We start from the raw sequence: 22305 nt of genomic DNA on the forward strand, positions 1-22305 counted from the left end.
GGCAGGTAGTGGTCCCTGGGACCACTAACTGCTCTTAACAAATGTTTGCGCAACCATTCACAAGGGGGAAGGGGTCCCCTGGGGACCTCTTCTCGTTTGCAAATGGTTTACCACACTCTTGAAGAGGGTGGTAAACTGCGATTGTTTTGCGACCGCACCTTACATAGGGTTCAGAGTCGCTGTTAGGAAGGGCGCCTTAGGAACGCCCATTCCTAATAGCGAGTTGCTAACACTATTTTGCGAGTTGCTATTACATTAGCAACTTGCAAAATAGGGTTGGTACATTGTGCTACAGTTTTTGGCGGTCACAAAAGGGCAAAATGCCCCTCTGCTACCGCAAAAAACTGTTTTACATCTGGCCCTAAGTCTAATTGTTTCTATTCCTGTTTCTGCAATTTAGTACTGGAAGGTGTGCAGAGAAAAGTAATCTCTACAATTTTACCACTTTGGGACTAGGATATAGGTGACCACAATTTGAGAATTACTGAGGTTTGGCAAATACCTTGTGGGTGTGTTGTCATGTGTAGCAAGGAATATGATGTCCTTTTTTAAGCGCTTTAGTTTTAGTGTATAGCACACATGGAAAACAAGACACCCTTCTGCACTTGGGCGAAAGCACAATCCTCCCGATTTAACCAATAAATAGTAGACAATTGATGTTAATAACTAAGAAATAGAAAGTTGGCAAGAGTGCAGCATCAAAGAAACTGTATAAATGTGTGTTTTCGCTGTACCCATCTAGAGTTTTAGGGCGTGAAGTGAAAACACAGGCTTTTTAGATGAAACCACAAAAGTTGATACGGGTGAAAACAGTTTTAGAGGGTAAGAGTGATAAAAAGAGAGGGTGAACTGCTGGAAGCTCTGGGGGAGGGAGGGTGCAGATCTTTCTAAGTAGGGTGGCACTCTATAGGGAGAGTCAAGGGCAAAGCATGGAATGGAGCAATATAAAACAAATACAACTCTAATATACGCCTTTCCCAGCAGTCATCTGAACTTTTACGCAAGATGAAATCCAGAACATCTGGTCAAGGGTTAACTAAAAGGAAGGGGCAACAAACACACCGAAAAGTGTAACTAATTCTGAAATACAATATATGTTGCTCAGGCTATTTCTAGCTGTGATAAGGTATCCCTGTATGGTTTTGAATAATGTTTTCTCAGCAAATTCTTACCCCCATACAGTTATTATAAAAGTGAACCATTGTATAGTGTGTGCAGAGCCTGTGGAACATTTTAATGTGGCTTTACATATTGGGCAGGGTGTTAAGTTGGGCAAAGATTGCAGCACAGGTGATGGTTTGTCAAATGTTATTCTGTTTCATAAAGCGCTCATCTGCTGCTTTTGGCACTTCTGAGTGCCGTGTCCTCTCTTTGTTGTAGTTCAGTGAGGTTACTTTCTGAACAAGCATTGGCAAAGCCAATAGATCCTGCCTATGCAAGATCTATTCGCTTTGTGAACGCTTTTTAACCATGTTCTGAAGCTGAAGGTAAAAAATATAAGTGCAATCATGACTTGTTAAATGTTGGCCACATCATTACACCTTTTTCCCCTTACTTTAATCCTTGTTGTACAATAGCCACCCTAACGTGCAACATGTAAAAAAAAAAACATTGACAAAACCAACACATCTAGCATAGGAGAGACCTATTGTATTTGCCAATGCTTATTTTCATTTACCAGCTCTACTATTTAAATGATGTTTTTCCTGTGCTAAGAAAGTAAAGCCCGTAAATCACTTTCAATCATACGTCCTGTTTCACAATACTGCATGATGCACATGTTCAACAATCGTGCCTTGAAGCCAACATCACACTTTCACTGTGTCTGGCAGAACAGCAATCATTGTGTGCTCTCTTGCAAATACCTCTTGTGTTCCAGGGGACGCTGCTTGAATTGTGTGCTACTAAAGACCTACTCTACAGAGAGAGCCATCCAAGCCGAACATATTCCACGAAGATACGCTTATGCCATGAAGTATGACCTTGACAGCTTTAGCTTTCCAATGTCTGTAATCTGGGTTTCACAATTCCCAACATAGGGCCTGATTTAGAACTTGGTGGTCTTCCCGCCAGCCCACCATGGTGGTGCACCTGAGTACTCCATCACGCTGATGGCATCCCCGCTGCATTTAGTTGTGCATGCGATACACAGAAGACCACCAAGCCGGCGATCTTCTGTGCTGGCTCTATTGCCATGTGGATGGTGGGGTACCGCAGAGATAATTTTATGTTCCTAATGGGCTGGCGGAGTCCTGTTGGCGGAGTCCGAGCCGGGGGAAACTACAGTGGTGGGGAGACAGGTAAGTCGCTTTTTTTATTTACGTAAAACATATATATGTTGTATATGTGCGTGTAAGATATGTGCAGTGATGTGAAAATGTTGATACTGCTATTACAACCACCTTCTTCAGGACAATACAAATGAACTTCTCCTTATTGTCAGAATCACCTAATACAGAGATAAAACAGTCTTTTATCCAATGAAAAGGCACAACTTATCAAAACACACTCTATTTTAAATACTCATTTAAGTTATATGACATTCCTGGTCACATTCTAAACAGAAGTTATGATATTCTAGCAACATTGGCCCATCTTGGTTTCCATTGGTGCACCAGGATAAAAGACTGTTTTATCTCTGTATTAGGTGATGCTGACAATAAGGAGAAGTTAATTTGTATTGTCCTGAAGAAGGTGGTTGTAATCATTTAATACCACCGAAATGCATTGATGCTCTGATACAAGTTAAATTTGGAGTGGTCAACATCAGTGAGGGGATAGGGAATCAAACCCAACTCAATGTTGTACCAAATGATTCTCGATTAACAACCACAAGACAGAGTTGATTGTCTTTGTTTGCTCATTCTCCTATGTAATTGTATGAATTCTAATTTCTTCTTAAAACAAAATGTTTTTTTATACAATTAATGTGGTATTTAATTTTCCTTTGCAAGTGTTTCACTAAAGATTGCGGTGTGTTTTTCAAAAGTTGAACGGGTGATTAATCTGAATGTTGGTTGTGTTGAATGGTACACAAATAATCCTAAGGGAAAAATCCTGTTTTTACCTTTAGCAAATGTGACATAATACTATAAAATGTAAACTTTGCAGTAGAAGATAAGTACACAGAGGAAATAAGTCAAATGACAAAAAAAGTAGCAGTTGATTAATAGATTGATTTTCCACCTATTTGAGTTAAAAATAGAGTAAAATTATTTTAGAAACGGAAAAATGTACTGCTCCTGCTAATCTATGATAGGGACAAAATGCATCAGAAGCTCAAGAAAGGTAAAATGGGACGCTTGCCCAGCTGTCTGTACTGTATCCATTGGGTGCATGCAAAGGGAGGACTGCCCTGCTACTATTCACCATGCAAGTACACTGCTTGGGAGCAGCCTAAACGGACAGAGATACAAGTCTCTAATGAAGCATGCAAGTGCTTCAGAAGAGCAGTAAGTACTGTAAAAAGACTCATCAAAACAAATGGGTGGGACAGATGCAAGTCTGCCATGGAACACCATGCTATCCGACTGTAAAGCGTTCAATGGTATGTCCTGTTTCACAATACTGTATAATAAACAGGCAGGGATGGGGTCGTGGCTGCAACATCTTGTGATTCTGAGCAAGTCACATATTTATTATTGCCTAAAAAAACAAATACATTATCCGCATGTTACATGATGTGCTATTTAAGGGTTATGTTACAGCCTTGTAAATGGAGCATAGGAGGGGAACCAGTGGGCTCCATGCGGAGAGTAATCTGCATTCCTCTTTCCAATAGGCGCTCTCACTTTAAAGTCAGCCAAAAGCAAAGTAAACACAGAGCTCTCTGGAAGACATCTTGACTTTTGACTTCGGTTTTTGAATGCACAGCAAATGTGACGAGATAAGAACAAGATTTACAGGCCTGTTTACAGAAAGAGAGTTCTCAGATGGATATTGGTAAATAAGGTTTTGACATCGGGAGAGATGAAGTGAACCTGGAGAGCCAAACCATCAAATGTAAAGCCATAAAATGTGAGCTGCAAACCACAAAGCCAATGGCAAGCAGCAGGCAGAATGCATTCCCAGGTCAACTTTCTGAAACTCACTAAGATGTCTTTCAAATACCACACAGGCTCAGTAAAACCTATGTAGGTCAAATAAAAAGGCAATATAGGTCAAGAAAGAGGTTTTGAGTGATAACAGCAGTAATAATAACACATCAAATTAAAAGTGGATGCCTCAACAGAAATACTCTCAGAAGTGTCACAGATGCCTGTCAAGAAAGAGGTTTTGAGTGATAGTGGTTTGTTTTTCCCCCTTCCTCTTGGACCTACAGGTACCTTAGGTGGGGGCCTTTCTTTTTACAGATTATAACTACTGTTTCCTTTTCCACTAAGAGAGTGTAAGGGAAAAAGAATCGTGAAACAATATCAACAAGCAAATCAATTGTTTTGTTGAAATATAATTAGAGTTCAGCATAAATTGTAAAAGATGACGGATGACAGTGTATATGAAGTGCATAGTGAATATTTTTGCAGTCTGCTGAATGTGTTTTGAGACACTGGCAAGCTGTGATTGCAATAGATTATTGCTACTGTTGTTCATTTAGGTCAGTATGAAACCTATCATTCTCACAATTTTCTTTGAATTTGTGGGGAACTTTTGTTATTTAATTTGAAGAGTTATATATTTCTGCCTTTTCCCCCCACATATAATGAAAAGCACATGCATTCTGGTATGTGGCCAGTAGTGTATATTTAGCAATGCAAATACGAAAAACATAAAATAGAAAACCCAGTTAGAGAGAGTTTTGTCTACAGGGTGACAACTCACCTATGTCAAGCTTGCTCATAGAATTTTGTATTCCTCCCCAGCTGGGTGCTTTGTAGAAGTACTCTTTACAAATTACACAGAGAAGCAAATAAGAGCTGTTAGAAAAATCTCTGAGGCTGCTGTCCAGACACAGACTATGTGTAAAATGATGGTCTCACAGCAGGATTGTCGCCATTCTGGAACACCCACAACAGAGGCACAAATGAGGTGTGTGTCTTTCTACAACTGTTGTTACCATCCTCTCGGAAGCATTAAGGAAAATATAAAGATAGGCCTGGCTTAGAGCTTTCTTCACCTTCCACAACAGTCTGCATCCCAATCATCACCCCTGCCATTCATCGAATGGCAGCGCTCAGAAAATCTAATGATAATTGATAGACAAAAGGCCATATTAAATATCTAAGGAGTCATGTCTCCACTCCTTGACTAGAGTATCTTGGCCTGCACCCTCCAGCCACAGTAATGCTGGCAGTGGCGTTGAAAAACATTTTAAGAGTGGGGGTGCTTCAGACAGTTGATCGACGAGTGCGCCAACATCCTCGCCTCGATTAGGAACCCTCAAACAGGCGCACAGACACGAGAGTCACCTGGTTCAACACTGACCTCTACAACTCCAAGCACACCTGCTGAAAACTCACAACAGCTTCGACACCCAGACACCGACAACAGACACTGACACCCCTGACTCAACACCCACCAAACACACCGGCCTCCTACTCACCTGGAACCACGTCAACAACAAAGACACCATCCAAATCATGAACACGATCCACTCCGGCTCACGTACCGACCCCTGCCCACACCACATCTTCAACAGGCAACCTCATTCATCGCACCCCATCTACGAAAGATCAGCAAAACTCCTTTGAGACCGCCACCTTCCGGAGAGCTGGAAACACGCCGAGATTAACGCCCTACTCAAGAAACCCAAGGCAGAACCAAAGGACCTCGAGAACTTCTGACCCATCTCCTTGCTCCCGTTCCCGGTGAAAGTAATTGAGAAAACCGCCAACAGACAACTGACCCACTTCCTGGAGGGGAACAACACCCTGGACTACTCCCAATCCGGCTTCCGCAGAAACCACAGCACCGAAACCGCCCTCATCGCTGCCACGGACGACATCAGGACCCTACTGGACAACGGCGAAAACGCGGCCTTGGTGGATGTGATTGGAACCCTTAAAAACCAGGTTGAATACCCTGTCTACCTTTACATCGAGTTCCCAAACAAATAATCACTAAAACACCCCTCAGAATCTAAGTTGGAGGACCAGTTTTGTCTGTTGACGTCTTGGGTTTAGGGTTAGAGATTTTTTAGTAAGCTTTTACACATACTCATCCTGAGTGTCTGAATACATCATCTCATGTTTGAATGTTTTATGTCCTCTGAACTGCTACAGAAGAGACTAGTGACTAGTGATTTTGATTCATAGGGCTGAAATTTGAGTACTAATGAAAGCAGTGGACCCCATACATCTGAATCATACCAACGATCGGTGCTCTAGGGTAAATAAAATCTAGCAGCATCTACTTTGTTTTATTTTTAACTACACCAGGAACACCCAAACCAAAGGGATGCCAGGATAGCCTCAGGGTATTTATTTATTTAAAAAGTTTATATAGCACCCGAATTACCTCCGAAGAGGTATCTCTGTGCTTGCGAACCTACCGGAGGGAGCTGGCACTAATAAATAGACTACAACAGGGCAGTTTTCAAGGCCTTTCTAAACTGAATATGGCATGGGCATTGCCTCAGTGAGATGGGGAGCTGATTACAGTACCGGGGGGCTAGGTATGAGAAAGACTGTCCTTGATTTCTTAATCCGGACAACCTTAAGGAGAGATTTGGAACCGGAGCGGAGATCCCTGAGGGGAGTGAATTGGGAGAATATCTCCGCTAGATAGACTGGACTATTCCCAAACACCACCTTATGAACGATACAGCAAAAATGTAACTTTATACGTTTTCGCACTGGACGCCAGTGAAGCTGTTGGAGAAGTGGGGGGGAAGCCGATCTATAAGGTGCATTAGATACCAGATGAGCCGCTGTATTCTGGATTACCTGTAAGTGGTCCAGCGAGGACTCATTAGCCCAGACCAGTAAGGCATTACAGTAATCCAGTCTACTCAGTACCAACGTCTGGATGAGAGTTTTCCGTGTGGGGTCTGGGAGAAAAGTGAAAACTCCTCTCAGCAGACTTAGCCCTTGAAGGCAGGAGCCAACCGTGTGGGTCACATGTTCCCCCATGGTCAAGGCCTGCTCAATGCCAACACCTAGATTGTTTACTGATGTCTTTGGGGCAGGGAGTCACCTAGCCCCCTGGCACTATTCTGGTGTTTACAGCAATGAAGCCACTTCAAAAAGCATAATCTCGGTCATTCCGGCATTTAATAGTAAAAGTTGTTCCGCATCCATTGGGATATTGCTAGCATGGCGCAAGAAGAGATGGCTTGGACAGTAAGGGAGTATTTGTTAAATTAGAAGGTTAGCTGGGTGTCATCCACATATGAAACAGGCGTGAACCCATGCCTCCTCAGAAGGTCGGCCAAGGGAGCAACATAGATATTAAATAGGGTGGGACTTACACAAGAATCCTGGGGAACTCCCTTGATCAGCTCCTCAATCTTCCATCGAAAAGGTCCCAGGTTAATTGTCTGGGAACGATTGGAAAGAAAACTTGTCAGCCACCGCAAGGCCTCTCACAGCTTCCTCCAGTCTCCTGAGCAAAATCTGATGGTTGACTGTGTCAAACGCGGCAGAGAGATCTAACAGCACCAGCAGAGTGGAGTGGCCTCTATCTAGTGCTAGCCTGATATTGTCCGTTACAGCCACCACTGCTGTCTCTGTGCTATGCTTAGGCCTAAAGCCTGCTTGAGAGGAATCTAGGCTGCCTGAAGTTTCAACATGGTCTGACAGGTGTTTATTAATATGCTTTACCAGGTTCTTGCTCAGGAGAGCTAGGGAGGAGGCTGGTCATAAGTTGGAAAGATCTTCCATAGAGGCCTTGGTGTTTTTGCGGAGTGGGATGACCTGTTCCGCTTTCCATTCAAGTGTAAGATGCCCCTCCTTCAATGCCGCATTCAGAAGGGAACAAATGCGAGCAGAAAGTTGTTTTGCAAGGCTGGAGGAGATTTTTGAAGGTATAACATCGAGAGGAGAGCCCGATTTCACGGTGAGCAATAGTTTTTCCACATCCTCGTAAGTCAGGAGGGGGAAGCTCGTCAGTGGCTTCCACTTGAAGCAGGGGGAGCAGTCATGGGTCATATCAACCAACTGCGTGCTACCCACTGTGATGATCTTGTTATTAATAAGATCAATTTTCTGTACAAAATAGTCTGCTTAGTATCACAGAGGGCTTGAGATGGGGTTTCTTCCAAATCACAGGCTTTAGGGTTCGTGAAAAATTTAAGGATCTGAAATAGAACTTTAAGGGCATTCCCTGCCTGGTCTAACTGGTGGGTGATAATGTATTTCTGAGTCATTTTTATGTTTTTATGGTAATGAGCAAGAGCTGTCCTATATTTCTCTTTATCGATACTGTGACGGGACCATCGCCAATGCCTCTCCAAGTTCTTACAATGGCCTTTTTCCTTCCGAAGCTCAAATGCGAACTAAGTTACTTGAACTTGCCTGGGCTTGCAGGACAGTGTTTTTAGAAGGGCAAGTTGATCAATGGCCAATCTAGCCAAGGCGTTAAAGTGGGCTAGTCCCTCCTCAACATTCTTAGGTTCCCTATCTTTTGACAACCAACTAGTTTGCCATGGGGTTTCACATGTGATGTGAGGCGAATTAGTGAAAATTATGCCCAGTGTATGTCCACCTACATTGGTTGGACGTCATTGATTTTAGTTAAATTTAGCGCAGCAAGGTCAGCCAAGAGGGACGCTGCCTCAACATTATCCAAGCACTCACTATGTACATTAAAATCTTCAAGTAGTAGAAAATTCTTGGTAGAAATAACATGAGGTGCTATCAGTTTTATCAGCTAAAGCGAGAAGTAAGCAAAGGGGCCCAGGGTTCAGTAGACTAGAGCTCCCTTCCAGCTATATTGTGTTAAATCTTATTGTTACAGCTTTGCTCCAAAATGGTGACTGTAATCCTATCATTGTAGACTATGGCCATCCCACTGCCCCCTTTAGGAAGTCTATCTAGCCTTTGAATCCTAAAGCCTTTGAATCCTATAGCCTTCTGGGAGTGCTATAGTAATTGCAGGAATGGAGCTTTGAATCCCCTACACCAAGCATAATAAAAGTACTCCCTTCACTGAGATTGAGCCAAATATGCTACTGGGTTCAGGTCCTTTTAACACAATAGGTGGGTATCTGATAGTTGTAGTCTTGAACATCTCACACAATTACTTTAGTACGTAGGTTTGGGACACCTTAGTTTTATATAATTGAATCGGAGGCTCTGCCACAGACCATTATCTCTCTCCTCATCTCACATTTGGTGAAGTGTTGTAAAGATTTACACCATTCTTAACATTTCCTCCCATTTGCTCAAGAGACATATTACAACATATGTTTGTGTAATATAACAACAACAGTCACCTTTTTGAGAATGCGGGGTCAGTGAACAACTCTGGCGTAGGTAGTCCTTCTTCTTTTGCAATAAGTTGCAGTCCGAAAAGATGACGATCGAAACCTGTAAAAAATAGCCATGCATAGTTGGTACACAATCAAATGTCAGTACAAGGAAGAAAAAATAAGTTGAAGTCATGTCCATAAAAAGTGGCCTACCTTTCCCATTTTGACAGTCCTTCATTAATTCGTTGCTCTTTACAAATGCTCTTAACAACAGTTGCTGACGTTCCTTTAGCTGTAGAGAAAAGATAGGACACGCATCATTAAAATGCAATCTTTTATCAATGTCTAAAATCACTGATACCTTTAGAGACGTGTGCTGGTCTGGAACAATGCTTTTTCAATCATTGTTACCCATAAGTTTTTCTGGTCCTGCACCTTAGGCAAGCAACACTCAACTTCATGGAGCTGCTGACATGCCATTTCGCTTTCTCTGCAACTCAGCCTGACACCTTCCCTCTCATCATCAGGTCTCCCGGGCAGAACAAGAACTTTTATGTTCCTTGCCACCTCACCCATCCAATAACCCCACACCATCTTCTAGGATGACTTCAATCTACCAGACAACACAAGCTCTCCCCCCCAAAAAATAAATTAGACTCCCTCTTCAACCTCATCATCACACTCAAAGGAGTACAACAACCAACACACTCCAAAGGCCACAACCTTATCCTTGTCTACTCAACATCACCAACAATCCAATACAAGCCATCCATATCCATTGACTGGACCAATCTCTTTGCTCTTTTGATATCCCTCTCTCTGCTCAGCATCCTTCAAACAAAACAAGATCAACACAAAAGAGAAGACAGAATCTTCAGATTATTTAAAGAATCCACCATAGAGACCATGATGGTCATCTCTAACACTATTGAATCCATGTCTAACACCAACATCCTTCTTACCAACTTCAATACTTTAAAACAAATTATGTGAACATCCATGTCTCACTTTCAACAAACAAGTGTAAGCCAAACCTTCAGAACCCTAGCACCCAAAAGGCCTTACTGACAATAAACTATCCATTCACAGCCAGTAAAGAAAATGGAAGAAAATCAAATCTCGATGGCCTTATAATGCTGAAGTCTCTCAGCGCAACTCACCAACAGCTCCTCACATCAGCCTAAGGAAAGTATTATATCAACACCATCAATGAAGCCACCAACGGAAGCAGAATGCTCAAGACAATCAAGCACAGCATCAGCTCCGTGCCAAACCAACAGTACATTATAAACACCAAGTGTGCTTCATCTCTTATGCCCACATCTTCCTGTAGAGTTCGAGAGGGTCAGCCTTCAAATCCCTTTCTCTCACCGATCTTGCTGACATATTCAACTCCCTCAGAGTAACTTCTTGTGAGCATGATGCCTTTCTGTCATCTTTCATCAATGCTCCCTCACCCCTACTCACCACTGTCAATGTCTGCCTTACTAAAGGCATGTTACCAAAAGCACTTCACATCCGGATAGGGTGACTATCAAACCCCTTCCGTCCCAGGCCTTCTGCGACTCCCTCAACTGTTTCTTTATAGAAAAAATCAGTAAAATCAAAAACAGTATATCTTCCGGACCGCCGGCGACGGCCCTCTCTGAGGTCACCCCCTCCTTTAACCCCCACTCCCTCACTCAGCTCCCCTCCATACCAGAGGAAGACTTTCTCTCCCTACTTAAAAAAATTTCATCTGGTTCCCCCACAGATTGTTGCCCCCCTATGATTCTCCGGGCCGCCTTCTCGGCTTGCCCCGCCCCTCCGCTGGCCCTTCTGAACAACTCTCTACTGCTCGGTCAGGTTCCCAGCCAGTTTAAGAACGCTGAGGTGGTCCCTATATTAAAAAAACCCAACGCTGATCCCGGGGTTCTGGGCAATTTCCGCCCCATTTCCCTGCTCCCTTACTTGAGTAAGGTACTTGAGTCTCATGTGACCAGCGTCCTCAGTTCCTTCATCGAAGACTCCAACTTCCTTGATTCCCAGCAAGCCGGGTTTAGACCTGCACACTCGACCGAGGCGGTTATCCTCTCTGTCATGGAGGAACTCCGTAGAGGCGCTGACTCCAACATCAGCCAAGCCTTGGTCCTTCTGGATCTGTCGGCTGCCTTTGACACGGTCGACCACACCATCTTGGTCGACCGTGTCAAAGAAGCGGGCATCGGTGGGACGGCCCTTAACTGGGTCCGTTCCTTTCTGACGGGCCGCCACCAATCTGTCCGACTCTCCCAGTTTTTCGGCTGACAGGAGGATGCTTACCTGCGGTGTTCCACAGGGTTCGTCCTTGTCACCACTTCTTTTTAACCTGTATCTCACCCCCCTGATCCGTTCCCTCCGGGGTTGGAATGTCTCTGCATTTAATTATGCAGACGACATTCAGCTTGTCTTCAACCTTGACTCCTCTGACGATGCTGCCCAAAATTTCCAATCCACCCTCTGCCATATTAGCAATTGGATGGGCGCCCACCATCTCAAACTTAATCCCGACAAGACGGAGCTTGTCCTTGTCGGAGGCCCATCCAACCCTTGGAACTCCACCTTCTGGCCCCTCTCACTTGCCCCCCCCCCACCCTGCTGACAAAGTGAAAAGCCTAGGGGTTTACATCTCCCACGATCTCTCTATGAAACATCAGGTCAATGCCACTGTGTCCTCTTGCTTTTTTCAGCTTAGGAAGATCCGAAAAATAGCCCACTTCCTGACCACCGAAGCCCTCACTCTGGCATTGCTGGCCCTAGTCATCTCTCGGATCGACTACGCTAACGCTCTGTATGTAGGAATCCCTCAATATCAGATCAAACAATTGCAGTTGATACAAAACCAGGCAGCTCGCCTAATTTATCATCAACCCAAACATCATCACGTCCACCCTCTGCTCAAAACCCTTCATTGGCTTCCTGTATCAGAGCGCTGCAAGTTCAAACTTGGCTGTCTGACTCATAAATCTTTGGCCGGTATCGGCCCTTCCTTCATCTCTTCCCTCCTACATCGCTATGTCCCTTCCAGGCACCTCCGATCCTCTGACCAAGCACTCCTTCAGGCACCCAGATACAGGCGCAAAAAACATGGAGGTCTCAGATTTTCTTTTCTCGCCCCCTCATTTTGGAACTCTCTCCCATTGGAACTTAGACTCTCTTGCTCCCATCTTCAATTTAGGTCTCTCCTTAAAACCCACCTCTTCCGCAGCGCCTATTCATAGGCTTTTCTCACCCCCCTCTGCCTCCCACCGAATATAGTGAACAGCGCCAAGAAACCGTCCGGTGTATGCTGCGCTTTATAAGTAATTTTTACATTACATTACATTACATTACAACAGGCCAGATCCTCCCAATCCTAAAGAAACCAACACAAGACCCTGATGACCTCGCCAACTACCGCCCATTACTCCCCTAACATTCCTTGGCAAGATTAATGAAGGTGTAGTCCATGTTCAGCTCCAAGATTACAATGATGGTAATCATCTCATGTACAATCAACAGTCTGGCTTTTGATCGCACTGCAGCACAGAGACCACTACTCGACATATCATAGACAAATCCCTCCTGACCACAGATGAAGGTGACTCTTGCCTCCTCATATTGCTGGACCACTCCATTGCCTTTGATACATTTGACAATACTATTCAAGTAATTTTGGAGTCTTGAATAGGATTCATCGACAATGCCCTTCAGTGACTCTCCTCCTAACTTTTCTACATCACTTTGTTCACATGGGCACCTGCAGGCTTCAAGAATATCACTATCACCTGCAGAGTCCCCCAGGGTTTCATATTGTCCTGTAACCTTCAACTCTACATGGAGTCGCTTGGTGTTCTACTCATAGATAACATAGAGACTCCCCAATATGCAAATGATAATCAATGCTATTTGAAAATCTGTGCTTAAGACATTCAACGTCTGAAACACCACATCACATCCATCAGATCTGTATGTTCAGTGCCTACCCGAAGCTCAAATCAACTCAATCAAGACACAATAACTGTTATGTGCCAAGAACAACAAACAAGAAATAGTAAAAACTTGTCTCAGTGACATGAACCTTAACAGCTTCAAACCCAAACGTTTACCGAATTCCAAGTCACTGGGATCCATCCTGGACAGCAACCTTGCCCGCAAGGAACACAATGCAAAAACGCAAAAACACAAAGACAGCTCGATATTAGCTCTCTCTTCTAAAGAAAATGAAGCTGTTTCTTCCTGAAAGTGACTTCAGAACTGTGTTCTAGCACTCATACTAGTGTATCTGTATGGTGGTAATGTTCAGCTTAACTGGCTCACAAATTCCACACTAGCACCCTTTATGGCACTCTACAAACCACAGTATGTCTCATCCAAGGCCTGAAGAAATATTGTCACATGACCACATCCTAAATTAACTCCATTGGCTCCACTTGCCAGTCAGCACCATCTTCAAACCCAGCTGTATAATTTACAAAGACATAACAACCAGAACAAGAAGTGTAAAAACGAAAAAACACAAGGCAGCAGACCTTTCCTATTTATGCAACCAGGTTCTATAACAACATTCCCATATCCATCAGGACCGTGGTAATGCTGCTCCAATTTATGAAACAGTTGACAGCACATCTGTTTAAACACTACATCTAAGTGCATTAAACATTCAAACCTCACCAACTCTCCTAACACTTCTTGTCTCTATGCTTGTCTTTGACCTTGTGCAGTGCTCTGCTGACTTTTGGCTAGATTTGGGATATAGAAATACCACATGCATACAACACATGAAAACATTAGCACGTGGAAGTTTTCTTCCAATCTCAATCAATCATTGAATGCAATGTTACCCCTGGCTTTGGCCTGTGAGACAAGTTGTGCTACGTCAATGAATGAAGGGCGGAATTGACCAAGATTATGCAACAAATTCATGTAACAGGTAAACAATGAATTTATTTGTCTGGGGGCGTGTGTGAGAGGAAATAGATGACATAAAACAAAATACCAAGAAGAGAAGGGGGGTTTTCTTCAAGCAGTTTAACATTTTGAGTCCCTGGTATTAAATGTGTGTAATATTGTAGAATCAATAATGACGATTTTCTGGCATTAGATGATATACCTGATGGGGGCATGGCTTAGCGCCTAATAACCCCTTGAGTGCATATGACGGACCCACACCATCACGAGTCATTGGCAGCGTGTGCTCATGACGGCGTGGTTCCGTCATGCCACTACGCCCACGCGGCATCAATTCCCCACCTGTGCGGGCGAATTAATGGGCAGGAGGCATCATGACAGAACCACGCCGTCATGAGCACACGCTGCCTGTGACTCATGACGGCGTGGAGCCATCATGAGCACCGAAGCACCGCACTCACCACCTAGCCCCCCGCGCCAGGGCGGAATTCGCGCTGCGGCGAAGGGGTTAAAGATGGCAGCAGGAGCTCTGTCACAGTCATATGGTATTTTTCATCACATACCAACAATTTCGGCACCAGGCTGCTGCTTTTAACTTCCATATGAAGCTGAATATTCCTGGAACACAACAACTTTCACAGGTAACAGCTTAATGGGATCTTCATCATCTTCACTGAAATGAATGTTTTCCGGTGCGAAAGCTCCAGCTGCACCCACCATCTTATCTCCACATATGAGGTATTTTTAAACTGTGCACACATTGTACTTCGGTACTAATGGCATAACCTTTTAAACCTGCATCCCTCATAAATATCTAGGCTGTTCTGTGTGCTTTGTGGGAAGTTTCACTTTATTTTAATTTATCTCTTCAAGTTAGCATTTCTATTTTCTGAAGCAGTTCACCGTGAACTGTTTTAACCACATTTTAACTGCAGCTCATTTGGAGATAATTCCCTATACAGCTTTTCCTTATTTTATCATTTATATTTATGTATGGAGAAAACACAAAATTACACACCCCTGGCATTCCACACTCTCAGTATACAGTCAATACTAAAAACTATTTTTCTTTACTGGCATCCAATATGGAACATCCTGATATGGCATCACAAGATTCTCATTTATCCTCCTCCTCCTGCGCCTCTACAATTTCTTCTTAGCAACTCTCTAGGATACCATCTATAGCTCTGTTAACAGAAAACAAAATGCCCAAAAAAGATCCTCCATCACCTGTTAAACCCATTGCCTCTGTCTCTATGGAGCTCCACAAAGATGAGATCTGCTCCTTGAAGCACTATATGGAGGAAACTAATACAAAGCTTCAGTGACTAGACAACATATTGTCTCTGATGTAAAATAGAGTTCTGAACATAGAACATTAGATGCTTTCTATTCAGGATACTGCTCAAGTTGTTACGCACCTCAAAGTGGAAGTGTAATTTCTTAAGAAAGTTACTGAAGATTTAGAAAATCACAATAGGCGTAATAATCTTTGCATGTATGGTCTTGCTGAGGAAACGGAGTGTTCTCAACCTAGTTCCTATTTCCAAAATGTTCTCCCAAAAAATGTGCAAATGTCTGAATCCACTAAGCTTAAGATACAATGTGCTCATAGACTTGGTCATCAATCTCAACATGCTTCCTCTTAATAAAAGCCATAGGATGTTATAAGATTTTTTCTGGAATATCAGGATCCTCTCACCGTTATCAAGGCAAAAAAAAAAACAAAGGACGTGTTACTTTGTCAGGAAATCCATTATATTTTGTTCAAGACCTGGCTAAAGCTACAGCAGACAGACAGAAGAAATTTCTAGAAATGCGACCTGAGTTACGTTCCCTTGGAGCCAGATTTGTTTTTTTCCATCCGTGCTTCTTTAAATTAACTAACAAAACAAAGATATACGAAGATCCCTCCTTGCTGCACAAATATATTGTCAACTGTAAAATGGAAATAATGGTCACTTCCAAACACTCTTTTACTTGAAGGCTTTAAATAACTTTCTCTTTCTGTTTCACATTGTTATTGCTTTTAATATCTAGGTTAACCTACTATTTAACTTCATGTTTTAGTAGTCTTTTAAAGGTTACATTTTGGTATAAGATAAAAATGTATATATTTTTCTTAACTTCATAGATAGGTACCCCTTTTTGTGTCATGTTCAACAAATCCTCCTCTTTGTATACCCATATCTATGGTCTGAATGCCTACCCTGCAGTTGTTTGGTATCTCTTTTGTCTTATTTTGTTTCTGTCAATATCCTTATTTCTTTTATCCTTTTTATGTTTTCTTTTCATTATCTGCATTTCATTTTCTTTCCTTCTATTTTCATACTCTCTCCTATGTCTTCTCTCTTCTATATTTCATATTCATTATCTTGCTCCTTCTCTTTCAATGTGTTATTGTCTTTAATATTTCACTGTTTGCTAAGAAATGCATGTTGCTCAAATAAACAATTCATGTGATTGTTATTGTTCACTTGTAGAGTACGCTAATTTCACTGCAATTCTTTATTCAAGACTTTACGCGTTATTACTTGGAATGTAAAAGGGTTAGGTTCACCTATTAAACGACAAAGAGTTCTTACCCATTTAGCCAAATTAAATGCTGATATTGCTTTTTTACAGGTAACTCATAATCCAGGGAGATTTTCTCCATCGTCCATGACCTAGCCTATTCTGACAGGGCCACACTCAAGCCCCCCCCCCCACTCAGTCCCTCTGTGACTCTTTGAATTCCTATTTCCTAAACAAAATTAGCAACATTAAAGCCAACATCCCACTTCCTTCCCCTACTTTTTCTGAGCCCTCTCCCCCGACTGTTCACTGTTGTCTTTCCTCCATTCCTCCGCTTACCGAAGAAGTGTTTCTTGCAATACTTCCCAAAGTAAAGTCTGGTTCCCCGGCGGACATCTGTCCAGCCCATATTTTCCAACAGATTTATTCTGCTTGCCCCAAACCGCCAATCTCCCTTCTCAATAGCTCGCTGGCTCAGGGGGTGGTTATTCCAGCACTCAAATCTGCCACCATAGTGCCCATCCTGAAGAAGCCTGGCGCAGATCCCTCTGCTCCAGCTAATTATCGCCCCATCTCCCTCCTGCCCTACTTGGGTAAGGTGCTGGAGCGACATGTAACATCGGTCCTCAGTGCCCATGTAGAAGCCAATGGGGGTCTAGCGTCCCGCCAGGCAGGCTTCCGGCCTAGGCACTCTACCGAGTCCGTCGTGGTGTCGGTCATGAATAACCTCAGGGAGGGTATGGACCAAAACAACTACCAGGCTCTGGTGCTCCTCGATCTCTCCGCCGCCTTCGACACGGTGGATCATTCCATCTTACTTTCCCGTGTTGGAGCGGCGGGGGTCGAGGGCTCAGCCCTGGTTTGGCTATCGTCCTTCCTGAGGGACCGCACCCAGGCGGTCCGGCTGGGGGATTTTTCGGCCACCCAACTCAAAGTCACATGTGGTGTTCCTCAGGGTTCTTCCCTTTCCCCTCTTCTGTTTAATCTCTACATCTATCCTCTGATCTTTGCACTTCAGCAGCTGGAGGTCACTGTTTACAATTATGCAGATAACCTCCAGCTTATCTTTAATCTGTCTTCCTCTTCTCATTCTATTTCTAATTTCCAGTCTATTATGATTTTCATCAGGGACTGGATGAACCACAATCATCTGAAGTTGAACCCTGATAAAACAGAATTGGTCCTTACGGGTGGTTCTTCCAGTCCCTGGAATTCTTCTTTCTGGCCTTCTTCCTTGGGACCCCCTCCCACACCTTCTCCCTCAGTTAAGACTCTGGGCATTAAACTTAATAATCATCTCAATCTTCACTCACAAATCAGTTCTGTAGTTTCTTCCTGTTTTCTTGCTCTTCGAACTATCCGCTCTGTTTCTCGTTTCTTTTCTCCCCTTGCACTTAAGCTAATCATGTCCGCTCTGGTTATTTCCCGGCAGGACTACGCCAACGCCCTCTACAACGGCATCCCAGCGTATAGTCTGCGGAAGCTCCAGCTGGTTCAAAACCAGGCGGCCAGATTAGTGTATGGCCTCCCCCGTTCCCATCACTCTACTCCCCTACTGAAGGCATTACATTGGCTACCTGTTAGGGAACGATCCCTTTTTAAAACTGGTTGCATGGTTTTTCAGGCGCGCCAGGGCACTGCCCCTGCCTTCATTTCTTCCTTGCTAAAAGAATATACCCCTGTTCGTGAGCTTCGCTCATCTACCCAATCACTTCTTCAGGTACCCCGGTACAGACGTAAGAAATGGGGCGGAGCCAATTTTTCATTCCTGGCACCATCCTTTTGGAATTCCCTCCCTGATCACTTACGTCTGGCCAGACACTACTCCCTCTTCCGAAAAGATCTTAAGACCTTTCTGTTCACCCAGGCTTTTCTTAATGTAAACTGATCTTATTTTTTTGCTCTCCCTCACTAGTCTTTCGTTCCTACTGCTAAACTAGTCTCCACAGCGCCAAGAAACCGCACGGTGAATATAGCGCTATATAAATATTTTAAATTCAAATTCAAATTCATGTTACTGAATTGGAGATCAAAAAACGTGTTAGACATTGGTTGGGATATGCATTTTCCCCACTAGGTAACGGGAAACGTAATAGAGTTGTAATTCTGTGTGCAAAATCTTTGGCGGGAACCTTGTAATAACAAGAATCAAATCAAGAAGGTTGGTGGCTTCTCGTAAGATTAAAACAAAATACCAATATCTGTTTTTAATATTTATGCACCCACATATCCTGATAAAACATTTTGACCCTCAATTACACCCAAACTGATGAGTAATTCTGATGACTACTTGGTTTTTGGTTAGGAATGTCTCTTCCTACATTCACAAACAATTCACTACAGCCATCAAACAAATATCCCTTTTTGATTCCTGTAGAATTTGCAACCCCTGTTCACAAGAATATACTTTTTTCTCATTTGTACATTTCTTTTATTCTAGGATCGATCACCGTTTTTTTTCTAAACCCTTATCTCAACACATCTCACGTGCTGAGATAGGCTTCATTTTAATTTCTGATCATGCACCGGTAATTCTAGATATATACCTCCTTCCCCATCTCCCCCAAAGTTAGATGTTGGTGCTTCAATACTTCTCTTTTAGTGAATGCCTCTTTCCCACAATTTTTCATACTTTTATAGTAGAATGTTTTGCTTTGAATGACTCTCAGGACTTATCATTTCCAATTATTTGAGATACATTCAAAGCTACTTCTAGAGATTTTATCATTACTTATGTTTCTACCAAAAAGAAAGTAAACTAAAAAGATCACACTGGATTTAACTCCTTCCGTGCTCATGACGAGCTCAGCTCGTCATGATGCACAGTGGCGCTTTGCTCATGACGAGCTGAGGTCCTCATGACATGCGAGGCGCTCACACGTGGGGCTAACTCCCCCGCTGTGCTGAGCGTTCTGAGAAACGGGCATGGTCATGACGAGCGCAGCTCCTCATGAGCACAGCGCCACCGTGCAGCGTGACGAGCCAAGCTCATCACAAGCACCGTGGCGCTGTGCGCGCCACCCCTCCCCCCAGCGCCACGGGGGAATTAGGCCTGCGGCGAAAGGGCTAATGAAACATATTAAACCCTTAGAACAATCCTACTTCAATTCATTTCATAAACTTTATTCAGTTTTACAATGTAAAAACCATCAAAGTGTTACAATATATATACCAATCTCTTAAAAGAAGTTCAATAAAAATGTACAGTTCATATCTATAAAAACAAGAAATATATATAGCTTACAAGGGGCAGAAACACATGGGCCGTAAGTTTATAGCAAAAGAAGAAATAACATCTCCCACTGAGATAGCGGAGGTTCATAACGAGCCCATGTTCCCACCAAAGGTTACAAGTAAAATTAACAGGTACAATAAATATTTTTATGTGCTTAAAAAAGAGAACACACATGAGTCATACCTTAAAACTGTGAGTACCTCCTCCCCCTAAAATAACTAATATTCTTGGCAAGCCCTGGCTCTCACCAAAGATTTCAGGTAGCCTACAATAAAAAATATACAGTCTGGTTTCAACAGCTGCAAATACAAATGTGCTGGGCGAACCTGGTTAAAATTAAACCTCTTTAAAAGGGGGAGTAAAAAATGTCTCTGAGGAACTTCATAGAATTTGCAGAGCAACATAAAGTGTAGTAGGTCCTGTGGAGACAGGTTGTCGCAGCCACAGGGTGCTAACACCTGTCCTCTGCTACTCCCTTTCGGAATGGCAATTAACAGATCGAAAAAGTGAAGGCGAAACCTGGACAATAAAAACCGCTCATGGGTGGTCAATGTTCCCAGAAGGTATGGCTCAGTCAATGGATGAGTTTTTAGGGTCAGAAATTTACGGACGCTTGGTTTGCATAATTCCTGTTCATCTCTTTCTGGCTTCCTGGCACAAATAAAAGCTTTTTTAATCAATTCCACATCCTTTTTTGTTATAGTAGAAGGTTTTAAAGAGTTCTGGACGCCCCAACTCTGTAAAGCGACCTCTAACATACTTCAACCATGGAATTCTAGACATATGTTCCAGGTTCATACAGTCCATTGAGATCTGCTGGGTAAGCTTTAGCTCCTTGTTTGGCCAACACTTAAGCCACAACACTAAAGAGCGCAAAGCAAGAGTATCACATAAAAATGGGGCCCCCAATTCTTCATGGGCTACCAGGTTTGATAAACCGGTTGGCATTCCCAGCAGGCACTTAAAAAAATTATTCTCTGCCACCTGCAGCCCATCTGCTGTGGTATACCCCCAGACTTCACTACCGTAGCATTCAGTTGATACATCTACATGGCTACAATTGGGCGCTTGTCCATCTTGGCAGCAAAGTTGAAAATAGCGGGAGTTATTTAGATGAGCTCCCCATTTTTCTTCTGAATAAGGGGCCCCCACTCCAGGAGATCATCCAGCAGAACCCCCAGATATGAGAAAACTGACGTTGTGGGGACCTTCCCAGAACCTACGGAAAAAGGATACTTTTTCGTAGGACGAGCCCCTACCTGCAAGACATAGGATTTTGCATTATTGATGGCTAAGTCATGGGACCCCATTAAGTTCAGGAATGCTTCTAATAGGGATTGGAGTCCTCTAGCGGTTCTCGCTATGACAACAGCGTCATCCTCGTATAGGAGGACAACCCTGGCCCCCCAAGTGCAGAAAATCACCCCCTGTAGCCACCAGGGCTCCTTTAAGATCATTGATGTAAAGGTTAAACAGGAAGGGGGCCAAAATACAGCCCTGCCTTACCCCTCTTTCAATATTGAATCCCCTGGAAACCCGAAGATCCTGTGCATATCTAATTTTCGCCGTAGTATCCCTATGCAGATCCATTAGAAAGTCCACGATGGAGGCCTCCACCCCATGGGTCTCATGGACTGCCACAGCTTCACCCAGTTGACACAGTCAAACGCGGAAGAAAGGTTCATGAAGGCCGTGTAGATCGTACCTGGGTAGGCCATCGTATACTTGCCAAGTATCAGGTAGAGGTTTACACATTGGGCCACCGTCGACTTCCCCGCATGAAACCCATATTGGGTGTCAGCAATGAAAATATGCTCCTCTGCCCATGAAGATAATCTTTGCAATAGTACTCCTCCCACCACCTTTACTACAGAGTCAATGAGAGAAATAGGTCGGTAGCAGTGCGTACTATTTCGACCCCCCTTTTTGAACACTGGCACGATGGTAGAGATGGCCCAGGATTCGGGGTTACCGTCCCTGGACACTGCGTTCAATACAGCCGCCAGGATCGGGGCCCAAAAGGATGGGTCCGATTTATAAAGGTCCAGTGGAATTCCGTCCGGTCCAGGACCTTTGTTGCAGGTTAGGCCCGCAATTCCCACCTCTACTTCTGTTAACTCAAAACCAGACAGTCAGTGTTTGTTGCCCAGGGTAACTGGTCGTAATGACCCATAAAACCCTTGAACATGGATTGAAAATGGGCCACCCATTCGTCTTCCGTGATGTGGGAGCCTACAACATTGCCTGTATCTTTGATGAACAGTGGTCTATTGACAATTCCCCAAAACCGTGTGTCATTCCT

General features: G+C 43.4%; 1 protein-coding gene across 2 annotated transcripts in view; it reads right to left on the minus strand.

The window, feature by feature from the left end:
- The window catches only part of LOC147688907 (peroxisomal carnitine O-octanoyltransferase-like), a 633161-nt gene that overhangs the window by 92477 nt on the left and 518379 nt on the right, over positions 1-22305 (minus strand). For both annotated transcript variants that reach the window (XM_086941804.1, XM_086941803.1), the window contains exons 14-15: positions 9560-9638; positions 9371-9464 (exon numbers count right to left, since the gene is read on the minus strand). In XM_086941804.1, the coding sequence (XP_086797930.1) occupies positions 9371-9464; positions 9560-9638 (173 nt within the window). The remainder of the gene's footprint in view (positions 1-9370; positions 9465-9559; positions 9639-22305) is intronic.

Source organism: Lissotriton vulgaris, chromosome 10 (genome assembly GCF_964263255.1).
Source record: "Lissotriton vulgaris chromosome 10, aLisVul1.2, whole genome shotgun sequence".
Classification (NCBI taxonomy): domain Eukaryota; kingdom Metazoa; phylum Chordata; class Amphibia; order Caudata; family Salamandridae; genus Lissotriton; species Lissotriton vulgaris.